Here is a 27,739-nt window from a genome sequence, read left to right on the forward strand (position 1 = left end):
TGAGAACACTTCAAACTTTATTATTATTAAGGCGATTGACAGAGAGCCTCATTCACTATATTCAGGATCAACCAATGGTCATCTGGACATTTCTTACATATAAGGTTGCATTAATACAATATTGACCAAAATGTAAATTTATATGACAAACTTCTGATTAAATGTTTGAAATTTTAATACAGTGTATCTGCTAAATGTGCTTCCTGCACTAGCGCTCTAGATTGCGTTCCCGCTTTAACTCATGTTGTGATATAGCAGAGGAAACCTGATTTAACATGATTATATAGGTCTTGGCTCCTAACAATAAATGCTAAATACTCAGAAGCTACCAATATCCGAACCCATGGCAAATGAAATGTCAGATAAGAACATTTAAAATCAGATCTGTAATTTATTGAAAATAACCAGGTAAAATTATCAACTGCAGTATTAGTTATACAACACAAATAAAACTTTACAGTAATTTTACACTATAAACAGGAACTAGTGTAGTGTCTGCATGGAGTCATTAAAGATTCCTGTAACAAAACCTGCTCTAGTAATCTCCATGCTAATGGACACCACAAACCTTTTTGGTCTTCAGGTAAGTAGTGCGTAAGTGGTGATGTGCCACAATGCCAAATGCCCTAACAGCAAGGAGACTGAGTCATGAATGAGGAAATGCGCCAAAGAAGGTAAGTTCCTAAGCTTTGTTCATGCGTGTGATCCTAATTGAGTGGACAGAAGGCGAGTCAATTGCAACTAGAAAGCAGATTACTTTGCTAACTGCCATGTACAGTACTTGTAAAGATTACACTTTTCCATGTTTCTATTACACTATAGGTAATTCCTAACCGTTTAAAAATTCTTGTTCCTTCTCTCTAAACAAAATACTCCAGTAAACCATAATTAAACATATATACCATACATGTTATTGGTATATATTGTATACGTTAAAAGCAAGGAGTTAGAAATTGACCAGCAAATGCAGGTAAATAACCACAATGCTATAATAGTTAACTGTTTAATTGACAATAAATGGGGCACAAATGGACAGACTGTTCTGCGACAGTAGTGCAATGGTACACTTCTCTTCTTACACACAACTTGGCTGCAACCTATATTCAACATTACCACTATATTGGATTCTTAACGCCTACAAATATATGGCTTTACCCTACCTCATTTGTTTGTTGTGGCACTTAAATGCATGGTGCTGCCGATGAAATAAAAAATATATATAATTTTATAAATAAAATGTTAGCTCATATGTCTTACTGGTGACCAAAGAGCATCATGTGCATCAATAACTGGCAGAATGTTTAACGTGATTTAAAAAAAAGATAGATGTAAATAAGACTGTGCTAAGAAGCAGGAAATTGTAAAACGAATGGAGCCCTTACTTGCCAATCAGAGCTAAGCAATGGGCAATGTAGAATGATATGCAGTCTCTCAGCAGAGTCCAGGAACAAGCGGATAATCTAAGGCACATCAAAGCCCCGTGCAGAAGTTTAAAAAAAAAAATGACATTGCGGTCAGGCAGAAATTGCATCCACTAAATCTGCATTTAGTTTGCACATTACAGATTTTTAGTAACATTCTAATCCCTGAATGATCCTGTTACTGTCCTATGTATCTTTCTATCTTAAGGTAACATTACTTAATTGTATTCTTCCTTAAGTAATTAAACTGATCAGGTACAAGGTATACAGTGCAAACGTCACCATTCCGCACTCTGCTCAAACTTCACCTGAGGAGGTCCCAAGAAACCTGACGAGTTTGGCAATAGACAGAGCGCTCTTTATTGTCTTCTCACATCTCATGCACTGGTAGCTGATTTTAAGGTTACCAATCGCTGCATCACAACAGAACGAAGCATTCCAATGCAGCATCTGGAGGTCAATTCAGCATGGATAAAAAGCAACACAGTGGCACAGGAAGTAGAAATCCATTCGGCGTAAAGGATCTCCAGTTCTGTCTGCACATTTGCTTCACAACCTAAACCTACAAAAATCGGATATTCTCAAACCACACCCCACAAAAATATTATATTAGAAGCCAAAAAGGTCTGTAATTTTCTTCTGAATATGGAAAGTATGAGTGCCCAGTCACTGAAAGGAAGCCGTAGACCATTTCCAGCCCACAGAACCGGTGAGAAGTTGGGAGCACCAATGTTTGAGTGAGGCGCACTAGTGCTGTATCACTGCATGATGAAGCCAGGGTTGGGTGGAAAGCGTGACGGCGGTCTTTGTGGAACAGCTGGTGGATACTGAGCTGTGAATGGACTGGGGTATCCAGGATGTGACATCTGGGCTTCAGGCTGATATAAAGCGCGAGATGGAACAGGAGGACAGGGAGATGCTGCATAAGGAAGCCCAGGAGCAGGCTGCTGCTGTACAGCCATTAGATAAGGATTGGAATAACCTCCAGCTTGGGCAGGTGGTGGAGGTGGCACTGCTCTTCTGGGCATGACTGCTGGAGACATATTGTAACCTGCCTGGAATTGTCCTGGAGGTGCCTGGGCGCCCTCATGTGGCAAAATCGGTTGTTGCATTGGAACCTGAGGGTGCCTTTGTCCTTTCAGCACCAGTTCTTGTAGTTTCTCAATTTTCACACGTCGTAAATGTGATAATTTGCGTTTTGATAAATATTCATCAATGAAAGAATCCAGCTGGATCTCCCCATCCAGAAAGTTTTCTGCCATATTCTGTGGAAAGATAATTAAATGTTAATATAACTAAGGAATTAATTTCAAAGAGCAAAGGTGCTCCAGTGACCAGGGAATACTAATAGACATTCACCATTAAATGCCTGTTAAAAAGAAAGCCGGGTGAAAAGGGAAAATACTGTTTTAGGATACAACACACATGTTGAAAAACAATAATATTGAAAATGTCTGCAAAAATTCAGTTCTAGAACTTTTTCCACTTCCATGTATCAATATTGTAGATAAGCATAACAGTCCAGTTTTATATTCCCAATTTTGAAGAGCTACGAAATATGCTGGTGCTATACATGTGACTAATAATAAAAATAATAATAGTTTGTGGATCCTGACACTATCCACAGGGTGGCGGCTGTGTGTCCTTGACACTAACTGAATGAAGTCAGACACTGCTGCACATACTGATATCTGCATACATGGAAGAGCGGACTGATATTGCTCGACGAGTACTCCAGTATATGCATCTGCAAGTTAGTGCTGTGTTCTACCCCGACAAGCTGCATTGTAAGATACTTAAAAGCGTATTACTATGTAGCAATAATGAATACATACAGTAACAGGATTTTCACCACTACAGCAATGAGTCTCCCAATTAGACTTTTGCGCCTGCCAACTGCAAGTTTGTCCCATCCTTCCTTAGCAAACTGCTCCAGCTGCCTCACATTTGATGGTGGCTTCTCTAGACTACATGCTACAGCTCTTTCCATAGATTTTTGATAGACTTTAAGTCATAGAAGCCCATTGCAGAATAGTCCAACGTTCTGTTCTTATCTATTCTTGTACACTTTGTAAGCTGTGTGATTTTAATCATTATCCTGTTATAAGACCCATAACATGCAGCGGAAACTGCCAGACACAGAAAAGCAGCCACAAAACATAACCAGTTTGTACCTCTATGGAAGATTCCCTTGCCTGTTTTTATGGAGTAGATCACAGTGAATAATAGGAACAATACCTTCAGATTTTAATATCATATAGAAATCAGGTTCATACAAGGTAAAACAAGAATTATGATCAATTTTAACCTTAATACAGATAATAAATAAGAACATTTTTGACAGACGCAATATTGAGTTAGGCCAGTAGTCATAGGAAGAAAACAGCATAAACAAAAGTGGAAGGGGAGAGAGAGATGGAGAGGTTGGATCTCCAGGGTGAGTCTTCAGATTAGGTCTAGAAGAGGATCATCTTTTGCAATTGGCCATTACATGGCAAATGGGGAAGGGGCTTGTTGACCATGGGTTTTCCTTGGCTCTTTTTCTATAATTCTCACTATCCTGATTAATCTGGGATAGATTTTCCTCTTGCTACTGGTTCCCAGAAGGTTGGCAACAGTCCGATGGACTTTAAATGTATTAATATATGAAACTGTAGTCGTAAGCCAATTGGAAATGTTCTTGTCTATAATTTTCTTTTTGAATTCTTATCATGCTCAGCGTGGTGCACATGATGATACCAAACGGCATGCGTGATGCTAACCGAAGAAAGCAGTTTGTAGAAAGGTCACAGTACTCCAGTTATTTATCTAAGGGAAAATGGCAAATCTTTACAGGCCATTTTGGAATATAGTTGTAGCAGAAACAAGAATTCCTCTTTTCACAGTTCCTTCGCTTTATTCTATATGCCATGCAGGCATACGTGAGGCAATAGCTTTTAAGTTCACCATGAGGAATGAAACATTGCTTCAATGAGCTATTCGAGTACCAACAAATCTGTCCACTGCAAGTGCGGTTCTATTTGTGTGTATGGATGATGGACACAAAGATTTGTAATAATAATATTCTGCAGGCATTTATGTTGAAATAATCAAATCAATGTCCCATGGCGCTCAAACGTCCTGAACAATTTCAAATCTCCCACCCTGTCTGACAACAGTTAATGGCAGAAACTTTGTTTTTTTGAACCCTTTATTTGGTGTAGACACCGACATTCAATCAAGGCTGTCAGCCATACATTTATTTGTTTAATTGTTGAGGAATTGGTAGCCGGAGATGATTGGCGTGCTTGAAATACTATGGGGGGTATTCAATGTCAGTCGAGGTTTGCGGTTTGTCGAGCTTGATGGCTAGCTCGCCCGAATTTGGTTATTATTTATTTGCTCACATATTCAATGTTGTGTATTTCTCGCCTGGTGAATTTTTTTTTTTTTTTTTTCGTTTTGCTCCCCAGTCGAGATTTAGTTTTCTCCCCTAGTCGAGCAGACTGCACTGTTTGTTTGCTCGACTTTAGGGGAAATCTATTCAATGCTTTGGATTTTTTCCCTGCTCGCCGGGACTCGGGCATATGATACTCAACTTCATCTGTTGGCGTGCTGTGTTGTTCTTAGGCTGTTTCTTTTTTAAATCTGGCCCGTGTTCTTTAGCCCCAACGTAGAGTATATAGGGGAAGCTGTGCTGTCAGTGTGCTGAATAATATAGAAGTCATGTACGCACGTAATGATGTTTTTATACTCACTTTTATTTGGTAATGGCACTTCTATTATAAACAAATGCAAATACAATTGTGATTACATATAAGTTGAATGCAATGAACTCTAATGGTACCACGTAACATAGGTGCTGTGCAGTGGACTCCAAAATAGATAAATCACTGCCCGGAACTGAGGAAGGAAACAGAGCAACATCGGGACTCAAGCTGTTGGCACAGGGGGGTGTTGCGTGGGGCTGACATCCCGACCCGCCCGCAGTGCACTTTCCGCTGTGAGTTCCTTATACATCGGGGCAGTCCGTTCCTAACCGCGTGGCGCTGGAAGTCAGGCTTCTTCTCCGGGTTAGCTTGTTGTCCTGATGCAGATCCCCGGGTTTTCTTCTTCCGGGTCCTGCGTGCAGCACAGGCTCGCCGGGTACTTGCCCCACGTAACACCCCCCTGTGCCAACAGCTTGAGTCCCGTTGCTGCTCTGTTTCCCTTCCTCAGTTCCGGGCTGTGATTTCTCTATTTTGGTGTCCACTGCGCAGCACCTATGTTACGCGGTACCGTTCTAGTTCATTGCATTCAACTTATATGTAATCTCAATTGTATGCCCACAGCTCGCACCAATGGGCTAACCTCGACAGGCGGGGACTCGCGTGATTGACACATTGAATAGCCGCGACCTCGCCAAGTCGAGTAAAAAAAAAAGCGAGCAGACCGAAAAAAAAAAAAAAAACGTTTTAAAAGCCCTCGACAGACATTGAATACCCCCCTAGCTCTCTTTTTGATTTAATATTCAAACATCTTCATATACATCAAAATTAATACATGTCCAAACAACTTTGTTCAGGATAATAAATGTTCTATAAGGTTGTTCTATAAGGTTCGCAAGATATATAAATAAGGTATTCTGACAGACATTCCCCTATTCCGCCAGGATAAAGTGGCTGAAATGTGTTTTGACCTACAGATATGAACTTTCACTGGATTGTCTGCCACCCAGTTGTTACAGCATGTCTGGGCACTGGCAGACAGGCATATTTCCATATGATGTTGGTAGGCATATTTCCATATGATGTTGGTAGGAGGTTATCTGGCCAGACCAGAGGATTATTTTCATAAAATGGTATTTGTTACATTTTGTGAGACATTTCCCTGTGATGAAATCCAGCGTTGGCTGTACGCAGGGTGATTGACAGGTGGCTGGCCAGCTACTGTACACAAGGGGGGGGGGGGGGATAATTTGATGGTGACTGAATGAAAATTGATTTGCTGATGTTTGCCATGCTGCAATGCCACTCACAGCCTTACATATGGGCGGGGTGGCAGAAGATTATCAGCCTAGGGCTCAGGTCTGAATTAGGCCCATAATACGCCATATGTTGAATTCGCTCTCCTACTGGGATATGGGTATTATCTGAAGTAGCAGACATTTACTGGTTTCTTAATGCAGCCAAATGCAACGTAAGACGGCTGGATTTAATTTTTGTTATTATTTTCAATTAGCCGGACAAATGAAGCCGCTTCCATGGGAGTTGGAGAACTTGTGAAGTTTGGGTTAATCCCCATCTTTTTTTTAAAAAAAGGTAAAAATATCAGCACCTGCTTCAGAACCCATGGGATTCCCACTGAATGACTAAATGTCTTTAATTAGCTTAATTTGGCCAATAACAATGAGTTGTTTTGTGGTGAATATGCAGAATGGGTTAATTGATGTGAGAAAACGCTTTATCAGTCCAGAGCAATGGAAATAGCAGAATTACCTCAGTCTCCTCCTCTATCTTGGCTCCTTCAGCCTGCAGAAGTGCCAATAATGTTTCCAGTGATGCATTCACAGACTGCTGATCTGTAATAAAAAAGAAAAAGTACATATTATACTAGAAATATAAAAGCACAAAACCTTACTTGCAATGAAAGTATCTCTGTGATACACACAGTATACAGAAGAGACGTCACCGCTCCCTCTGTAGTTAGCGGTGCACACCTTATACTGGGCAGCCATGACATAAACAAATATGTAAAAGAAAACAGGTTTCTTAACAAGTAAAATTATAATCTCTATAAATAGATGTCATATTGTCCACACCTTTTCACACAAACAGGTAAGTTCCATTACGCCAGATTGCATGCTGAAGAACAAAGGAATATTGTACACACAGATATTTTATACCAAGACGTTAGTGTACAGAATCTCTATTTCCATGCCCAGTGTAGGAATAGATACAATCACATTATTGGCATTAGGTAACCAGCACATCACAAGCAGTAACAATCCTCTATAGAAACGTACCCAGCTTTGTCTTCTTTAACTGATGGGATTCCATGAGAGTCTGCAGCTCCAGGTATTTCTGTGTTAGAGTGGCTTTCAGGTTCTCCAATTTGGGCTGGTAAAGAAGATTGGCTTCTGCCAAGTTCCTATTTCCAGCAAGGGTCATTTCCTTGTTCAGCTGCACATTCTGAGCCTACAGAAAGACAGAGGGCATGACTGCATTAATACACAGTATTGCCACCTTTGTAGTCTCTCCCTTCCCCAAACTGACGTGGTTTAGTTTAACCCTCACTAAAGTACAATAAAGCAGTTACCAATAATAAGCCGTCTGCTGTTCTGAAAAGAAAGGCTTTGTACACCAGTGCGTCCCATGGCAGGCCATAAATTGCCTTGGCTCAATGGCACATTTTCATATGACTACATGTGAGGCAGATGCCACTAGGTTATAAGCAACTATTGTTTGCAGAAGACATGTATAATGCCAATTTATAGCTGTACAAAATACAGATTTAGGCATATAACTTGCTGACAATTATAAATATACCATTGCACATTATACAGATGATACAAAATAACAAAGGGTGACATCCAGCTGAATTATTACAAGGATCGCTGAATTCCTATCATTTACATTTTTGAACCATGAATATAGAATGCTTTCTTCATTACTAACCCAAATTTACTCAATGCTGATGCAAGGTTTTCTCGACACCCTAGGCAAAACGTCAGCCTATTGCACCCTATCTACACACCTATACCCACGTATCCAGCCTCAGGTCAAAGTGTACAGGTAGAATCTTATGGGGCCTACACAAGGGGTGATTTGGGATCATTTGGTCTACAGCAAGTAGGTCCATCTAGGGTTTTTTCACTGTTTTTTTTTTTTACTTGAATGTTGACAGTTTCCAGTGCACTGATTTGCTTGCTGCGCTCAGCACACTATTTTATTCTCCCACCATGCCCTAGTGCATGGTAGGGAATCAGTCGACAGTCAAGGTCGACATGGGGTTTTTCACTGTTCTTTGAGCCGAACTGTGCCGACAGGCGGTATTTCATTCCCTAGTAGTAGTAGTACGTTTATTTATAAACGTACTACTACTAGGGAATGAAATACCGCCTGTCGGCACAGTTCGGCTCAAAGAACAGTGAAAAACCCCATGTCGACCTTTTGACTGTCGACCTAAACCCTTTCAACCTAAAGCTTGTGTCGACCCAATGCTTGTTGACAAACGTGCTGTAGACCCAATGACCGTATCCCGAGATTTCAGGGCATTTTCTAAGCGATCTGACTTAAACTGATTACATCGCTTAGAAAATGCTCCTACATCGCTCCGTGTGTAGGGGCCATATAAATACACCCGGCGACTAATATACAGCATGCTGGAGAAATCTAGGTATTCGCCGGCCAGGGCTAGTGTTCTCACCGGAGATCACTGGCCTATACTGATCGCTCAGCACAGCGCTGACACATCACTGTGTGCTGAGCTATCTTGCATCGCTCAGCAACATCTCTACATGTGAAGGCCCCTTTAGAAGTTCAGCCATTTTATTTTAAAAACAGATGCAAGGCTGCCCACACCCTAGATCCTGGCAACCTAGGCAGCTGCCTAAAGGTGGCGCTGACCCTGAATTTACTAGATTGCTAATAACTCTTTCAAATTCTTATGACCTTCTCCTAATAGGACTGGCAAAAATGATAAGAGCCAAGGATAATTTGGCCCTGTCCTATTACACTAATCCACACTGCTACTGTGTAACCCAATCTTTCCCCAAGAATGGCAACTTACTGCACTGGCCTAAAGGAACAGGACATAACTTCCTGCCTTGCGTATATTATTCAGCTTGGTTACTATATACAAAATGATTCCGATACAGTATTTGCTTGATTGATACAAGTTACATTAATATTGGATCAGGATGAGTAATACTTGCTCTTTGATGTATTTATGGGCAGGGAATACTAGTGAGGGTGACACCATATAGTGGGAGCACTGTATTCAGATCCCCTGACTGACACAGAAGCACGGAGCCTTCAGAGGCCATACAAGGAATGGAGCTGTAGCGAGCACAGAAGAGACTTGTTATGGAAGGGGTTCTGTAGAGACACTGACAAAATAGTGACAAACCTCTGAAGAATGTGGCTACTGTTCCACTGGACCTCACACACTGCCACCAAGAGCAAAACCTCACCTATTATATATCAAGTAACACAATAAAATATTGGTGTGCCCAAATCATCACTTATTCGCAGCATCAGACAAAAACCATGACCGAGAAGGTACAGAAATGTGACAAAGGGGAATACCTGCTATTGAGAGATTAATATATCATTATATAAAATACACTTCATTTACTAAATATTGTTCATTTGTAAGGCATCACATTTCATTGTAGTGCTACTGTGGCAGAAAAAGAGAAAGAAAGAAAGAAAGAAGACAAAATATAGTGTTCATTCTAGCACCCGCTATCTTTGAAAACCCATGCAGTTCCTCTTCTCTGCCTGGGGTGTCGCTGTCTGCTGTAGTGCTTCTAGCGCAGTGTGGTCTGTATATCAGCACTGATATGCAAACCAGATTTGTGCTAGAAACACCACAGCAGACAGCGACACCCCAGGCAGGGAACAGGAACTGCATGGGATTTCAAAGATAGCGGGTGCTAGAATGAACACTAAAATAAGTGCAGAAAAGGTAGTTTAGGCCCTGGGCACGAGAGCACCAACTTACTACCTGGAACTGGATATAACAGAGTCTGCATTAGTATGAACTATATATATAGGTTGGAGTAGGATACGCAGTAATAAAGAAGGGTTTTCAGAGTGTATAAATTCCTGAAGCCTGTGAGTCCAGCCAGGTGTGGTAGGGAAGTTGGTTAGCAACATGGGAGAAGACTTGAACATAGGGGACAACATAATGAAACGAGTGCAGGGACTTCATCTTTGGTTACTTGGGATGAGAACAGGAGGAAGGGTAGAAAGTTTCTGGAGATTATGTGCTCTATATTAAAAATGAGAAAATATCTTGTGAAGGTTCTCAATTTTGTCTTGGATGAAGGTTGTACAATCATGCAGTGTGCGGGAGGAAGGGGATGATGTGCGGTGAAGCAGAGGAGAACAATGAAAATAGCAAAGCCATAATAACAAGAATTAGAGGACTGAATGGACAGTATGGAAGTGAAGATGAAGAGTGAGCTTTCTACCTGTGGAACTTTGTGTTACATGGTTGAGACAGTCACATGGTGTGTTGAGGCTAGGTACAGGAGAACACAAGTGTGGAAGAGATTAAGCAGCCGAAGTAGTGGTGCGACACATGAATGTGTGTCTTAGTCACACTGCGATATGAGGATTACTGTGTGACTCTGTATAGGAAGCACATTGGGACCAGGCATGAAAACCGCAGCTGCTGCATTGTAGCACTTTGTGTAGGATATACTATATGAATCTATATGATCGAGGTAGCCTTCACAGGGCGATCATAGGGGAGTAATGTAAGTGATTGGGGAGGACTATTAGGAGTCATAGTGCATATGAGGATTCAGGAGCTGGGTGTGGTATAGGGGTCCGACAGTCATTATCCCGACAGCATGGCGAACGCAACAAAGCCCCTTGAGGGCTCGCTGCGCTCACCACGCTACGCGAGCCACCTATTCTATTCTCCCTCTATGGGGGTCGTGGACCCCCACGAGGGAGAATAGCAGACAGCCATCGGGAACCCGGCTGTCGGTGTTTTGGCAGTCGGGATTTTGACTGTCGGGACCCCGTCCGGCACCCCAGGAGCTAAGGGAAGGCTTCAGGAAAGAAGCTGGTGGCCAGGGAGGGCAAGGTTTGATAAACTAGCAGTAGAACATCAGTGGCGGAAGATTTATTTAATTTATTTATTAACAGTTTCTTATATAGCGCAGCATATTCCATTGCGCTTTACAAAAGGAGACAGTGATACAACAAACAGGGTATTTACAGACAGTCAAAAGGTAGGAGGGCCCTGCTCGCAAGCTTACAATCTATAGAATATCTGGTCAAATGGAGGAGGATCCATCACAGTTGGTGGGAGAAGCACTGTACTGAGAGATCCCAGAGGAGGAAGTGAATGAAGTTTTGTTGTAGCACCGACTGTAGTTGAACAATGGAAATTATGAAATCATCTAGTATTAAAGTATGCAGCAGGTCAAAGCGTAGGACAGAAGAGATAAACAACAAAGCTGTGAAGGGGCAGATATTACCATCTTAATGCACTTTATGGGATCTAGTCACAGATCAGTCATACGTATACTATGTTTTCTATAACTGCGCACTGTAATTCGCTACTGATCTCTTTAGACTTTCCCCCCCCAAGTCAGCTTTTTGTGCCTCCCTATTACCTTTTCCTACCAGCTGGCTTATTTCTATTTGATGTAATAGAGCCTCACATAAAACATCTCCCCAGGGAGGCCCCTCACAGCGAGAATCACTTGTAGCAAACCGTCCTAGCCAGCGACAGACTTCAGCAGAGCTGTCTGCGCCATGTGCAAGTGCTGTTTACATCATACAGATTAGACTGTCTGACTTCAGCATCGCATTTACTGGCTTGTAAGATGGACGTGTCTCCAGTCACTGCACACCAGCGTAACATCCATATTCCACATTCAGCCGGCGTTATCACATAAATGCACAGTTCTATAGAAACCCAATTACTACTGCACAGGGAGTCTTCTTATTCTGCATATATTTACCAATGTACTATCCACAGTTATAGTAATAGCAAATGCCACTAACCATTATATTTCCCTTTTAGTGTATAATAACAAGTAATCTCACAGATCTCACAGGGGTTACGTTTTAAATGAGGTAAATGTTGTAATTAACACAAATAGAAGTATTTGCACAAATATTATTTAAAACCATGGGGCGGACCAATGACATTGGCATGGAATGCACGATGTTAGGATGCTGTACGCACTGTACATCTCCCATACTGCACACAGGAATATCTGATCTAATTAATAGAACACTAAATGGAGCCCATAAATGATTCAAGTGGAGGTACAAATAAGTCTCCGAAGTGACCTTACTGCACATACCCAACACACATGCAGTGTGCTAAGGACCAGATGGCAGACTGAATCAGACACAATTGTACATAAAGGAGGGGTATGTTTCTATAATGTTAAATAACTACAATACTGCTTACATAACCAACACTACAAAAAGTACCCAATATAACATTACAGGCTTACATGTCTGGCTAGCAGCTGTGCAGGTTACACACAAAGTGATATCCTGCACAATAGGATAGTTGAGAAGTAGATCACAATGATAAATTGTATATACTGTAGAGCTACCAGTAGCTCGCGATAGCGATCCGGGTGGCTCGACCACTGCAGCCGCCTGTCCCTCTCTCACTCCATTGCCCGCCACTTCCAGTTCTGAGGGGAGCAGAGCGCATTGCGTGCCTCTCCTTCCCCTTACTGTGTATCCCTGAGACTGACTGGGCCGTGAGGCAATCAGAGCTTGCGGGTCAGCAGCCAATCAGGAGCCGGCCCGCAAGCTTTGATATGCTGATGGCTCAGTCACGGAGGGGGGGGGGGGGGGGGGGGGGAGAAGAGATGTGTGATGTGCTGTGCTCTCCTGCCCTCAAGACACTGTTGGGGGCATATGTGTATCACACCCCCAATTTTCATTGACTGTCCGGACTCCCTTGCGGGCTCACGGCGCTAAATGCCTATTCTATTCTCCCTCTATGGGGGTCGTGGACCCCCACGAGGGAAAATAGCAGGTGGCCATCGGGAACCCGGCTGTCGGTGTTTTGACATTCGGGATCCCAATGTTGTGTAATGCCTGTTGGGATCCCGACTGTCACATGTGAAATAATTAGCTCCGTTTGTTACCTTTTAAAAAGGTATCAGTGAATGATTGCACCTGCGCCCCTGCCGGGTGACCTGGAAAACGTGCACTGTCAGGGATACTGGAGGACCGAGTTTGAGAACAACTTTTTTTCAAGGATACCCTTGTCCTAACATTTACTAAGAGTTTCCAGGAAGAAGAAAAAAAAATACTAAATGGAGTAAAATATGTTTAGATGTCATATTTATAATATAATCAAATATAGTTTGATTTGGATCAATAACCCAAAGCACCTCTGCACCCCTGGGGTGCCAGTTTGGGGAACCACTGGTATTAGTGGATTGTACACACAGCTTAGCTGTGACACACATCATTCTAGTGTGCACCACACTTAAGAGCTAGAATAAGGCTCTTACCGAGTCTAATCTCCCTACCAGGGAGCGCTGCAATAGCACTTGCTGCTAGGCCCTTCAGTGCCCTTATTGAGGAGTACCAGTAACTTGGGACGTGGCCAGTGAATAACATCGTAAAGGTTTCTTTTCTGTAGCACCATGGCCATAAAGGACACTCAATACCTGAAGCTTCTTCATCTGGCTACATTTGCTCTCTATATTTCTATTACATTACATGAGGGCATCAGAAATGCAATCCGTTGGAATGGTTTAAGGGGCCCACTACGGGGGGGCCGTACTTCTCCGATCCAGTAGGGAAATTCAACATGTTGCATATCCCTTATTGCCCAACCAAGGTGTCGGGTTCCCGAAATCGCAACAATGTTTGGGTTCCAATAACAAGCAATTTCTTTTCTCTCCTTTCTAGAAAATGATTGGATGTAATATCGGACGCCTGACAAAAATGTTCTTCTATTAGCATCTAAACCTGCAGTAGCTTTCTGATCATTTGCATTCCTAATATTATATTTAAAAAAAATCAATTTAAACTTTTTTCTTTGCAAAAAGAATCATCTAAAAATCCCCCAAATTTCATCAAGAAGGTGAGAAAAAGCAGAGAGCAGTCATTGAGGTGTATACAATGCGGCAGCAAAGGGAGGGAGGGGGAGGGGGGGTTGTACAGCGAGGATGGCTTATTTTCAGTGAGGGAAAGCCATCCTCACCGTCCAACCCATTCGCCGTATTCAATGTTTGCCCGGAATCCTCACCAACCTCTTTAAATGTCCAGGTTTGCAGCGAGTCCGCTGCCTTTTTTGGTGAGCTCCACCGTTTTAATGACCACACAAGCAGTTTCCACCTCACCGAATGAAACTAGGAAGGTGGAAACGGCGAGTGAAGGGAGGGAGTAGAATACTCTGAGTTATCGTCACTACTCGCCATTATAGCTCACCATCAGGGGCATTGAATACCCCCATCATGGCCACTGCAATATATATCAAAGCTGCTCTTTCCTACTTTACAGTGATGGGATATTAGTTTCCAGCAGTGCCATGCTATAGCTAGGCGCATCACCACTTGACAGATACTAGCATGTCACATACTTGTAGCATTAGTAATGTGTAATTCCACTTTATCTTTAAGATGTATGGAAATAGGGCCAAGGGAGGTATTTGGAAGATATTTGAATTGCTAAGTAAATGTAATTAACTGACTGACCCGCCAGAGAGATATAGCTATGATCAGAGTGCATATTGTGAGCTAAAGTGTGTTGTGCATCTACTTTAATATTCTATAGAAATCCAGACTAAAAGACGGAGAGAAGAAATACAGTTTCTGGTCATGGGATGCTACATGGTCATATTATTTCTGTCTGGGGCATCATGTAAATTATATTTTTGGACAAACCATGCACACTGTATTGCATGCCATACTTAAAACATAGACTAGGAGGAAAATTCTTTGTTGTTGTTTTTTTTATTATATACTGCAATAAGTGTTTATTCTACAAAGTAATGCATGCTAGGTATAACCTTTATTCATACTAAAGACCAGGGTTCACTAGTTTAAACCACATGGATTAACATCCTGCTGGCAACACAATGGCCTGTATTCAGATTTGATCGCCGTACAAATTTGTTTGGAAAATAGGCAAAACCATGTGCACTGCAGGTGGGGCAGATGTAACATGTATAGAGAGAGTTACATTTGTGTGAGTTATTTTTTTCTGTGCAGGGTAAATGCTGGCTGCATTATTTTTACACTGCAATTTCAGTTTCAACACACCCCACCCAAATTTAACTCTCTCTGCACATGTTACATCTGCCCCACCTGCAGTGCACATGGTTTTGCCCATTTTCCAAACAAATTTGTACTGCGACCAGATCTGAATAAGGGCCAATGTTTCCCTCACACCCTATGGAGGTGTAAGGGACAACTTGCAATGTCTGAGTGTATGGTATGTGCGCAGCTGGGCATCCACACATCATGTGCAATTGAATTCCCCCCAATATGAGGCCTTCTATCTAACAACATGGCCAAACTTGGATCATACAACTAGACAAGGCATTAATGTCAGAATGGCCAAATCCATACTTCCAACCCATGGAGATGATGTAGCAATGCCATTGCAGAGCCGTGCCTACATGCAAGCCTTCTACAGAACATCAGTGAAAAGAACAAGACATCAAATACAATAGAACAGTTATTCAATTCTGCATGGTGCTAATGGTGGTTTACTAGGCACTAAATCATGGGGAGTGCTTACATCCCCACACACAACTTATTCATGATCGCTTGGTTTTTGCTTGCTAGATGAAGACAACATAAATGTCACATTATTTATAAAATGAAAATGACTACACTGCAGGTACTGGTGAGACCTTGATTACCGTTACATGAATAACAGATGCAGGGAATGGTATAGAAACTCACACATAACAGTGTGCTTTATCTCCATACACCACCAGAGCCTCGTATGATTGTCACACACACCAAGGAAGATGAAAGTACCAATCACAAAGAAAAGCATTTCTAGAACATTTTGAAGCCTCCACACACCCTGGTACTTCTCCAGATCAGGGTCATCTATCACTGCACAAAAGGGAATGGGTCGAAAACTCGTGTCCAGGAAGACCGTCAGTAGGTTGACAGCAAAAAAGTCGAAATGTAATAGGTCAACGCAGACAAAATATCGGCATAAGTAAAAGGTTGCCATGAGAATGGTGGAGTTTTTCACAATTTATTTTCCATGTTTTGGACTTTTTCATACTTTACCAGTCATGTCGACTACAATTGGGAACAGTAAAGTGTGCCAAGCAAAGAAAGGCTCCTGGCCCGAAGCATGATGAGTGAAGCAAGCCATGCATGGGTACACTTATTGGGGGTCCTTGTCGACAGGTGTTGACATTGAAAAAACAATTTCAACCTTTTCAATGTGTTGCCCTTTTACCAATGTAGACATATTGCATGTCAACATTTTGTTGGTGTCGACCTATTGACTGTCTACCTAGACACAGTAGACCTAGTAGTGAATATTAACTCAAACAATAATTCAAAGGCTGCTTAAAAGCAGAGGACAGACACAGGCTCAGACCTACAAAACAGGCACAGACTGAACATCTGACCCACAGCTCTGACAAATGCCAGATAAGACAATCAGCATACAGCACATCATTTTGAGAGTGCTTTGTGCCCCAGTACAAATGTAGTAGGCTGTATGTTTAGAGGAGAGTATTACTGCTTTCACATTGCAAATGTCGGGTCACAACCGTGATTTGAAACATAGAATTTGACGGCAGATAAGAACCAGTTGGCCCATCTAGTCTGCCCCTTTTGGACACGGGTCTGTCCTGGGAGTGTCACCAGGTCGAGGCAGCATTTGGAGCAGACGCCGCTGCCTCCCAATAGAGTGAACAGGACTTTCAACCTCAACCCAGTTCTCTCAACAAAGGTTATCTGTTCACAATGCCCAGCAACCCAGGTTAAAACCCTTATTTTACCCTGGTCAGATTGCTGGAACTGGATTTTTCAAAATGCCCTTTAACACCGCACAGTGACTTAGGTCAGTGTAAAAGGGGTATGTGTCTATGCAAACAGACTGAGGGGGGTATTCAATCCCCCGCCTCTATTTCTGACAGTGGAAATAGCGGCGGGTGCCTATTTAATGCTGTCTTTCCCAACAATATTGGACAGGCATCTCGGCAGAACGAACCAGACTTTAAAAGCAGTCAGGCCCATTCTTCCAAGAACAGCCATTGATTGTCATGCTCACGGTTGTATCTCAATAATCCAGTCATTTCTCATGGACACGCCCCCTTTCAGCACTCGGCAGGTTGAGATATTGAATCCCACCTGCCAAATCTTAAGGTGCGTACACACGGGGGCGATTTTGTCCAAAATCGCGGGAAATATGGTCGCTGAGCGACCATATTGCCCGCAATGGGAGTGTGCACCGGCGATATATCGCCGGGTGCGCGCTCCCGTTTTTGCCCCTGTGGTGATCGCTGGTCGCAGGAACATGCTCCTGCGACCAGCTGATTACCACTGCCGGGCTCCCCCCGGCAGTTTCTTTTCCATCAGCGACCATCTCTGGTCGCTGATGTAAAGTAGAAACTGAGCAATATATTGCTCAGCCATATATTGCTCAGCCATATATGGCTGAGCAATATATCTCCCCCGTGTGTACACAGCATTAGTTGAGCAGGCCAAGAACGGCCCAGGGTCACAACTGTCAGGATGTCCCAACAGTCGAGGCCCGGGATTGAATACCCCAGTAAATCTGCATTCACTGCCTGAATTACCACTGTGGTGGCTGCCACCAGAAACATGGAGGATACTAACACAGAGGGAAGAGCTCTGCCTATCACCAGCATCCTGTGCACAACTGAAGGTTAAGTGTTATCTTTGTAGGTTTTTTTTACTTTTCATTGTTTTCCTGTCTAATCTATGATGTGTTATTGTCTGTTTCTCAGTGTCACCCCATATAAAATGTTCTGTATTAGGTTTCAATCTCTATGTCCAGTGTGTTTTAGGTCCTGTTTTTCATGTACTCTGCATTCTTTCCTTTTTCCATATGGATTATCATATATAGGTGACAATCCCTTTTTATCCCTTCATACTTAACTAAAATCTATAAATGGGGTACCATTTGCACATTGTATAACATGAGGAAACAATAGAACCATAATAACATTTAAAAGCAGTTTTTACATTTCACAATCTTTAGCTGCGGGCCATCTAGTATCTTTTTATTCTAAAAAGTTTGTACCTACAACATAGGAATATCTTTTTATGTATGTAGGTTACTTATATTTGACATCCTCTGTTATGTTCCTTATCTCTGTCCTTATAGCTATATGGACCATTGTAGGTTTGTTTTCCAGTGACGTCTGTCAGGTCCGTCCTAATAGCTATTTATCCTGGTGTAATGGTCCATGCTACAGTACTTATATATGCGTATACTGAAATTCTGTCTGATTTCCCCCTTTATTAGGCCTAGGATATCTATCATGATGCATATCTGCTTGTCTTTGTATGCCCAGATTTCTATTTGCCTGTTTCTACGTGCTCTGTCCTTTTGTCTATTCGGCCTTCTGTGAACCGGTTTTCTTCTGTTCCAGAGATTGTGTTAATGTATACAAAGGCATCACTGGCACTCCTCCAGGTCAGAGTCATATGTCACTGTATGCATGACACCGATCATCTGACACTAGTGCGCATTGTTACACAATGTCAGTGGGCCCGCTAAATTACTAAAGGAGCCCATACACGGTCCGTTGTGTATGGCTCCGTTCTGTACTATGCGATGCGCGCTCCCGCGCATCACATAGTACGGTACAAAAAGTATGTGCTGCATACTTTTTGTACTAGCTATACATCGGATCGGATCGCAGTGCATGCACACTGCATGCACTAGGCATGCAATCCGATCCGATGTGTGCTGTTTAAGCACACAACGGATCCGATTAACGGACCGTGTATGGGGGGCATAAGGATGATCACGGACCCAACCAATCTATGTCAATTTACATTTGTGTTGAATTATCAAAATAATGCTATATTCCATCCTTGGATAGGACATACCTTATACTTAAAACTTCTGAGACATTTCATGGTGCAATAAGGAATCATTAGATGTTATTATGGAACATGAACAGAGGCAGACCAGGACAAGAAATACATAAGGATGAAATTACTGCGGTGTAACAAACAGTACAAAGAAGAAAGTTTATTGATTGAGCAGCAGTGATGACCACACCTAGTCACCAGAGCTAGCAGATCCCTGACCCCTGATATTACATATCAGGTGAGTAATGAAACACAAAACACGTGTCTACACGTAAGCATGAAAAAAAAAAAAAAAGAAGTGTAAACAAATAGATATAATAAATATGCCTCATAAAAGACAACAAGATAGAAGGGATCAGCTTTCTAAGCAGAAAATAATCCATACCATGCACTCTTTAGCAGCTTATATAAAACCATTTCACTAGCTACCTCCCTTTCGCCCCTTCCACTGAAACTGCCCTGGTCAAAGTCACCAATTACCTGCTCACCACCAAGTCCCGAGGTCACGTCTCACTATTTATCCTACTGGATCTTTTTGCTGCTTTCAACACTGTGGATCATCCTCTCCTCCTCCACACCCTCCAGACTAATGGCTTCTCTAGCACTGTTCTGGCCTGGTTCACCTCTTACCTCACTAACTGTTCCTTCTCAGTGTCTGCTTCTGGCTCCACCTCATCGCATCCATCCTCCCTGTGGGGGTCCCCCAGGGTTCTGTGCTAGCCCCCCTTCTCTTCTCTATGTAAACCTCTTCCCTGGGTGCACTCATAAGCTCATTCAGCCATCAATAGCACCTCTATGCTGATGACACGCAACTATATTTCTCTCCTGACCTCTCCCCCTCTGTCCTCTTCTAAGGATCTAGCTGCCTCTCTGCCATCTCCTCCTAGATGCCTGAGCACTCGGTTAAGCTCAACATGGACAAAACCAAAAGCATCTTTTAACCATCCAGAGTATTCCCCAATATCTGCATCACTGAGGACAACACCATCATCTCTCCCATTCCCCAACTCTGTTGCCTGGGTGTCACTCTTAACTCTCTCCTATGCCACCCCATCCAATTCTTGCAAGATATGCACCAGAAATGCCAGCATCGCTCACATTTGTTATATAAATGTAAATAAAAAAATAAATTAAAAAAAAAAAGTGTAAAAACAGATTATATTGCCTATATAATAGCGTTCCAGCAAGCTATATTTTGCAGGGTGCCCCGCCCTGCCCGTTTTTTCCCCTTTTTTTTTTTACAGTGCTCTGCCCCTTTTAAAACCATTAGAATGCGCCCTTGTGCCACGTGCCACTGATAGGCTGTGAGCGACAGACGGGCAAGATGTGGCCATCAGCCGTTCTTATCAGAGGTCAGGACTGAGTGGCCTGTTAGCGCGCTGGGGGCGGGATGTGGCTGAAAGAGCTAACAAGCTGCTAAAACTCAAAGCAGCATGTCATCTTTTCCAGCCAAATCCCACCCCCTGCCGCGCTGACATGCCGCTGAGGTCTCTGTTAAACAGAGACCTCAGTGTAATTTCAGCACGGCGGGGACAGCTCAGATGGAGTAGCTAATAACCGCTCTGAGCAGAGATCAGTGGCGTGTCAGTCCCGCCCCTGTACTGCTATGTGTCTGATGGCTGGTGAGCCGTCCAGTCTGTCAGCCTAGCCCGCTCCGCCTCTGCTTTTAAGGAAAGGTGTGCAAGTCGTGGGCTACGATTGCCTCTCTGACTGATTAAATGGGGCTCTACGGTCACCATCGTAATAGCCAGAAAAAGGGAGTCACACAGCCACAACCAGGACGCAGTAGCGCAGTAGGCCTGATGACCCAGGACCCTCATTTGAGGTCCACAAGACCAGCATCCATGTCAGCAGGAGAACGCCGCACCAGTCCAGCCAGGCCGGAGAGAGCTGACCCGACATCATGCTGTTAGAGGGGAGGAGCCCAGCAAGGAGTGCAGTGAGCGGAGCCAGGAGAGGACTCGTTGGCTGGAGCGGAAGGGAGTGGGTGAGAAGGGCTGTCAGGTTAGGGGGTATAGGACACCGGCATGAGGGGAGATGCTGCTAGGATAAGGGAGTGTGCGAAGAGGCCGGCATGAGGGGAATGAGGAGACTACATGTTGCCAGAAAGAGGGAGTGGATGAGGATGCTTTACACCTCCATCCCACCACAGTTTGTGTGTGTTCTAGGCATCGATAGACATGTTGCTGTATCTGTCACTTCCTGCTGTTTTCAGTGTTTGTGTGGCTACTAGGGTGGCCAATCCCGGGATTTGGCCTCAAAATGTCAGAGATTTCGGGATTAGACTGCGCATGCGCAGTCTAATGCCAGGCAGAGTCTGAGCACTCGCTCAGACGCTGCCCGGCTGTCCCCGACCCGGTGTGTGACCTGCTGTGCAGGCCATAGCACTGCACCACCAGTGTCGGAGGGCGCTCGTCGCCGGGCCTCCCCCAGCCGCCTGCCTCCTCGGCGATGCCGCCTGCTTCCCCCGCTCCCCTAAAGTAAGTGCGTGGCCCCGGAACCTACTCGCCACCAGGCTACCCACATCATACCCGCCGCCTGTCTCTCGCTGCCACCTGCCCCTCTCCCCAAAATTCAGTCAGTGTGGGGCACAGGGGAAATTTTCTTTTAGGCACGCCAATCCCGGGATTGAAAAAAATGCCCTGGGATTGGCATCCCTAGTGGCTACCAAAATCAGAATTGACACGTTTTGTCCTGGACGGCACCAGTGTCAGCTAATGATGCCCTCCACAGGCACTGCCATAGCTGCAGTGCTGCCCAGGCCCTCCGATAGCTCTAGAGAGCCATACATGCTCTCTCAATAGCGGAGGTCATGTGCAGTCCATGCCATAGCGGAGGTCATGTGCAGTCCATGCCATAGCGGAGGTCATGTGCAGTCCATTTTGTCTAGGGCACTACTGGGAGGGTAGTTATAAATGTGTTGCCAGTTTGAAGTGCCCTCCTGAAAAAAAAAAAAAAAAAAAGGGTGCCCTACTCGGTGATCGGCACCCAGCCCTAGAAAAAAAAATAATAATAATCCTAGAGTGAACACTATATAAAAGATAACCATTACAGGACATTATTCTGAATAAAAATCTTTGCTTGGAACTTTTCACACCTATTTTGCCAAATTCAGTGGCCACTCAAAGAGTTAATAACCAATGCACCAGAAGAGATCACTCATCTCCTGGTAATACCAGCAATGATGCAGTAGTGCGCAGCAGCGCTGATCGCCAGGCCGTACACACTGTACAGATTTTGAGCTGAAAGCAGCTCAAACTGAAAAATTGAGCTGCTTTCAGCTCAAAATCGCCCAGTGTGTATGGGCCTTTAGGAGCTAGAGTCAGAAGCGAACAATTCTGTAAGAACATACAATGTGAATCACTTTAATAGGAAGAGGTGACCTATCCACATTTACTGTACAGGTGTGGCTCTATGTAAAGATATGCAGTCATGGTAATGTCAACACCATAATGTTGACCAGTGTGATGCACACATGAAAATGCCGACATTCTTAGAATGCCAACACTTAGGCTGTGGGAGGTGATGCCTAGGATTAGGCACTAAGGGGAGGGTAGGGGTTTGCAGTACTCCCCTGCCAGAACGGACGCAGGTTCCTCTGGAAGTTATGGCCACCTGGCTGCCACCCCAGAAGATAAAAGCTGGAGCCAAAAGGGACACTGTCTACATTCCATTTGTGTCAGCATGTCATGTTGCATGTAGACATTAAAACCATGGTGACATTGTGAATGTCAAAAGAATATACCCAACCGCTATAAAATACTGTAAATAGCAAGTCACGATCCAAGGAATGCTGTGATGGTTAATGTACTGACTGGATGCTTGGTGCTGCAATTGCAGGTGTAAACGACTAAATGCCAAACTTGTGTGACTGATCCTAGAAGTGAATATAACTTAACATACGAAAGGACTGGCCACACTTCAGCTAAACTATTCTAAATTTTCCTTTAAGGGCCCCTTAAACTTGTGAGATTTTGTCAGATTTGACTCCATTCAGATGGATTGGGCCAATTTATCTGACAAAATCTGATGTGCCTGATGTGTAGGACCCAATGCACAATCCCGTGCGCGTTGGGTCCAACCCATACTTGCCTACCGGACCCTCTGCTTCAGGGAGAAAATGCTCTGTTCCTGGACTTTCCTGGTAATGTATGATTGCCATCACCTGTGGGGAGCTAGGTAAAGGTGTTTCACCACAGGTGCTGGCAATTATACATTACCAGGGAAGTCCAGGAACAGAGCATTATCTCCCGCATGGAGAGGGTCAGGTAGGCAAGTATGGTCTAACCAAGAAATTGATCCTCCTGCACATAGGATAAATCTCAAGTCAAATCAGGTCCAGCTTGTTGGACAAGTGTAAGGGGTCCTGCAGAGCGCACAACATGTTTGTGTGTATCCTCAAATGCTAAAGTCCTTTCATGCAGACTTTCTCCAGCTTCTTCTGGCATCAGTCTTATAACACACAGATGCAGTAGTTAACAGGAGCAAGCATGATACATATCAGAAGCCAAAACTTGACCTTTGTTTATACTGTTCATGCTATCTTACAGAGAGAAAGTATTTGATAAGACTTATTTAAAAAAAAAAAAAAAAACAGTTCACAAGGCAACAAGTAAAAACACACAACTGTGTGTGCACACCATTACTCTTGTACATAAAGCCTCAAAAAAAAAAAAAGTATAATCTCCAGACCGCACTTAAAAACCGGTATTCTGCCGATTTTTAACAGTTTTAAAACGGTAATCTGTGTGGTCTGAAAGGTGCAGAACCACTTTACCGGTTTAAAATGGAGGGTCCTACCCGTTTCAGACCCGGTATTTTAGCCTCAAAATCGGGTCTGAAACGGTATTTAGGACCCAGCCAATGAGCGGACCCAGCGCAGTGCGCGCGGGTTAACATAACTTTTCCGAAAGTCACTTTTCTTATAAAAGAGAAGTGACTTTTGGAAAATGGCTGCCCCCATACGAAAGACAGTTTTTTAAACAGGTTTTCCTATGGGGCAGCCATTTTCCGAAAGTCACTTTTTTGTATAAGCGCATCCGTCCATAGTACTGCCGGGATCTGCAATGCAGGAGGTACCGGCTGCACGGAGGGAGGGGTTCTTAAACACATGATGTTAACCCTAACATTGAAAAAACCCATTAGTGTGGTTATACAATTTAAAATCGCATCGCATTGTATGCCATATACAATGGTATACAATTTTAAATGGAATACAATGCTATACGACTGAATATCGTGGGCGCCATGCTAGGAAACAAGTACCAATTGATCTTATAATTTTAAATGTGCAAAAAGAAGAAAAGGTTATGTTATTCCAGATCATTAAATAAATGAGAAAGAAAAAGTCTGCTCCAGTAATGGCATAAGGGGATTACACAGTAACTGGTGTTCATTAGACTGAGGCTGCCAGAGTCTGTACAAGCAACTGGCTCTATGCAAACCAGCACAGCATGTGATATTTCCAGAAATGGAGCATCAGCACAAGCAGACGGAAGTTGGTGTATTACAGTACCTGCCTACGGTCACCATGGAAGGAGGGACCAGTTCCACCTAACCCTATGTACTGTGGAAAGAAAAGTGTCAGCAAAGTATGAAATGCTTTTGGAAGAGAGACGATTTGTGAGGTCACTATTTCCTAATGAATGGAGAGGCTGTATTCTCACTACCATGAGCTCAGGCTATAAAGTCATTTATTCCACTAAAAAACAGGCTGGTGAAAGTAGATCTAAACAAGACGACAAGTACTGTATAAGCAGATACACTGAAACAGGTGTCAATGTTACAACTTCTTATGGATAACAGCCGCACATACTAGCATTTCTCCCAACAAAATTCACTAAATATACAATAGCTCAAACTAAATGACATAACGCAATCTAAAAAATAAAATACAAGTTGGTGTAAAGCTGGGGTCTGTGTGGGACAAGTTATTCCTACACAATGGACAAAGTACCGATCAGTAATCCCTATGAATAGGACACTACAGTCGGACTCAATATAAATTGTTAGATAAGGCTTTCCAGCACAGGTGAAAGCAATTACAATGCAAAAGGTACATATATGGGACCGCTAACAGTAACATTTCTAATAATGTAATTGTAGTAGTTTGGAGTCCTACCTTGTAGTAATATACATCAATTGGAGAACAGAAGTGAAAAACTACAGAATTTGTATACTGTTAAATTAATTTAATTTATAGCCATTAAAGAATAAGATATTTTTTTCAGAAGTACACATATCTGTATGACATTTTAAAGGCATGTAACCCAGTGCTGGAAACACAAATGTAGAGAATAGAAGTTACTATACAAAAAAATGCCACACAGCCCATCAGGGGCCACAGCGCAACTCAACACAGCCCCGCAGGGGCCCAGAGCAATGTTACACAGTCCCTTAGAGGTCCCAGAGCAATACCACACAGTCCCTTAAAGTCTCAGTGCAATGCCACACAGTCCCTCAACGTCCCCAGTGAAATGACACACAGTCCCGTAGGGGCCCAAGAGCAAAGCCACACAGTCCTGCAGGGGCTCCAGAGCAACGCCACACAGTCCCTTAGAGAGATCCCAGAGCAATGCCACACACACACCCATAGGCCCCAGAGCAATGCCACACAGTCCCTTAGAGGTCCCAGAGCAATGCCACACAGTCCCACAGGGGCCCTAGAGCAATACCACACAGTCCCTCAACGTCCCCAGTGAAATGACACAGTCCCGTAGGGGCCCCAGAGCAAAGCCACACAGTCCTGCAGGGTCTCCAGAGCAACGCCACACAGTACCTTAGAGAGGTCCCAGAGCAATGCCACACACACACACACACACACACACACAGTCCCTTAGAGGTCCCAAAGCAATGCCACACACACCCTCATAGGCCCCAGAGCAATGCCACACAGTCCCTTAGAGGTCCCAGAGCAATGCCACACAGTCCCTTAGAGGTCCCAGAGCAATGCCACACACACCCTCAGAGCAATGCCACACAGTCCCTTAGAGGTCCCAGAACAATGCCACACACACCCTCATAGGCCCCAGAGCAATGCCACACACACCATCAGGGGCCCCCGAGCAATGCTATACAGTCCCTTAGAGACCCCAGAGCAAGTATCACTGGTACTGTATAGAATATAGCACACACCTCATCCATTTCTTGGGCCATCTTCCCCAGCTTGGTATCATTCTCTAAAAGCTCGTTAAGCTCAGTGAGGGACAGATGATTGAACTTGCTGCTGTCGACCGCCATTGTCACCCAGCCCTGTAACGCCTCCTGAGTTGGCTGCTGTGTGGCGGCGGCCTGGCTGTCCCGGGTCCCGTCACTCAGCTCAGCGTTACTGGCGGCCGCCTCGAATGGCGACGTCCTCAGCGACCCTCCCCTGGCCCCGCCTACAGGAAGAGAATTGCAAAGGCTGCAGCTGTCAGCTGCGGGGTTGGGCCACAAATACAGGTCACATGTCCCCTATGTCACCACACACCGCGCGCTCTGACACTCCGGGGGACGTCACACGTCACGGCGCACACAGTGCTTCCGGGTAGCAAGACTGCCAGGAGGATGAGGAGCGGCGTGCGGGGGATGACGCGTGACACCAGCACGTGATCTTGTGCTTTTTAACTTAAGACGATAGGACAGTAATAACAATACAATTTGCAGTTATCCCACGCCGGTTGTCGGGGATGGAGGTATGGAGAACACCTTCGTCCCCGACAACCGTGAAAGTTGTCCCATCAATTTGTGGGGGGAGAACTTGTTATGCTGTGCCATCGTTGAAGGAAAATCATCTGTTTCTCTCACCATCGATGGCAAAAGCATTCTACATCGACCATAGTTAATGATCGGTCTTCAATGGTCCATGACCATCTCTACCAACAGAAGTAGAGATGGATTCCTACAACTGAGACACTGGCTCTATAGTAACACCTAGGGTTACCACCTTTTTGTTGAGAGATTCCCGGACATTGGCCCACCCCCTTGACACACCCACTGTCCCGCCCATGGCCCACCCCCAGCTCCGCCCTTTTACCCCCTTATGTTGAATTTTTTTTAACCTTTGCTTCAATTTCATTCTTGATTTTGCATACCATAATGACAGTTACATGTTACACATCATACACAGTAATACCCATTACACGTTATGCCCCACACCGTGATGCCCAAAATTTGTACAAAATTAGGAACAATACAGATAATGCGCGCCGTAGGCGCGCGCCAAAAAATTTCAACATAATGCCGATTACACGTCACACACCCATTACATAGCATACAAAATGCCATAGTATGCCACATGCCATAATGCCCATTACACGTTATGCCACACAGCTTGATGCCCATTACATGTTACGCCATACACCACAATGCCCATTACACGATATGCTAGGATGAAAAGGTATTTTGGAAAGTCGGAACAACACAGACAGTGCGCGCCGTAGGCGCGCGCCAAAAATTTTCAACATAATGCCGATTACACGTGAGCCCTGGGAAGGGGGTCTGGCGTCCCAGTTGCCCCAATATAGGAGTCGGTACCTTAATGCTCTCTCACACGGTTTGCTGGGGCTGGACTCGATCCCTTGGAACATGATCAGTCCCGTCTGCA

The 27,739-nt window shown here is 43.9% G+C and overlaps 1 protein-coding gene across 1 annotated transcript; it reads right to left on the bottom strand.

Annotated features, from left to right (window-relative positions):
• On the bottom strand, positions 1–26,687 carry VPS37B (VPS37B subunit of ESCRT-I). The gene is made up of 4 exons (XM_083151077.1): positions 26,290–26,687; positions 7,405–7,576; positions 6,878–6,960; positions 1–2,686 (listed from the first exon to the last, which is right to left on the bottom strand). Exons 1-4 carry the CDS (start codon positions 26,392–26,394, stop codon positions 2,180–2,182), a joined length of 867 nt encoding a protein of 288 aa, XP_083007203.1. The 5' UTR covers positions 26,395–26,687; the 3' UTR covers positions 1–2,179.
• Positions 26,688–27,739: the final 1,052 nt, after the last annotated feature.

Source organism: Crinia signifera, chromosome 1 (assembly GCF_055691185.1).
Source record: "Crinia signifera chromosome 1, ASM5569118v1, whole genome shotgun sequence".
Lineage (NCBI taxonomy): Eukaryota > Metazoa > Chordata > Amphibia > Anura > Myobatrachidae > Crinia > Crinia signifera.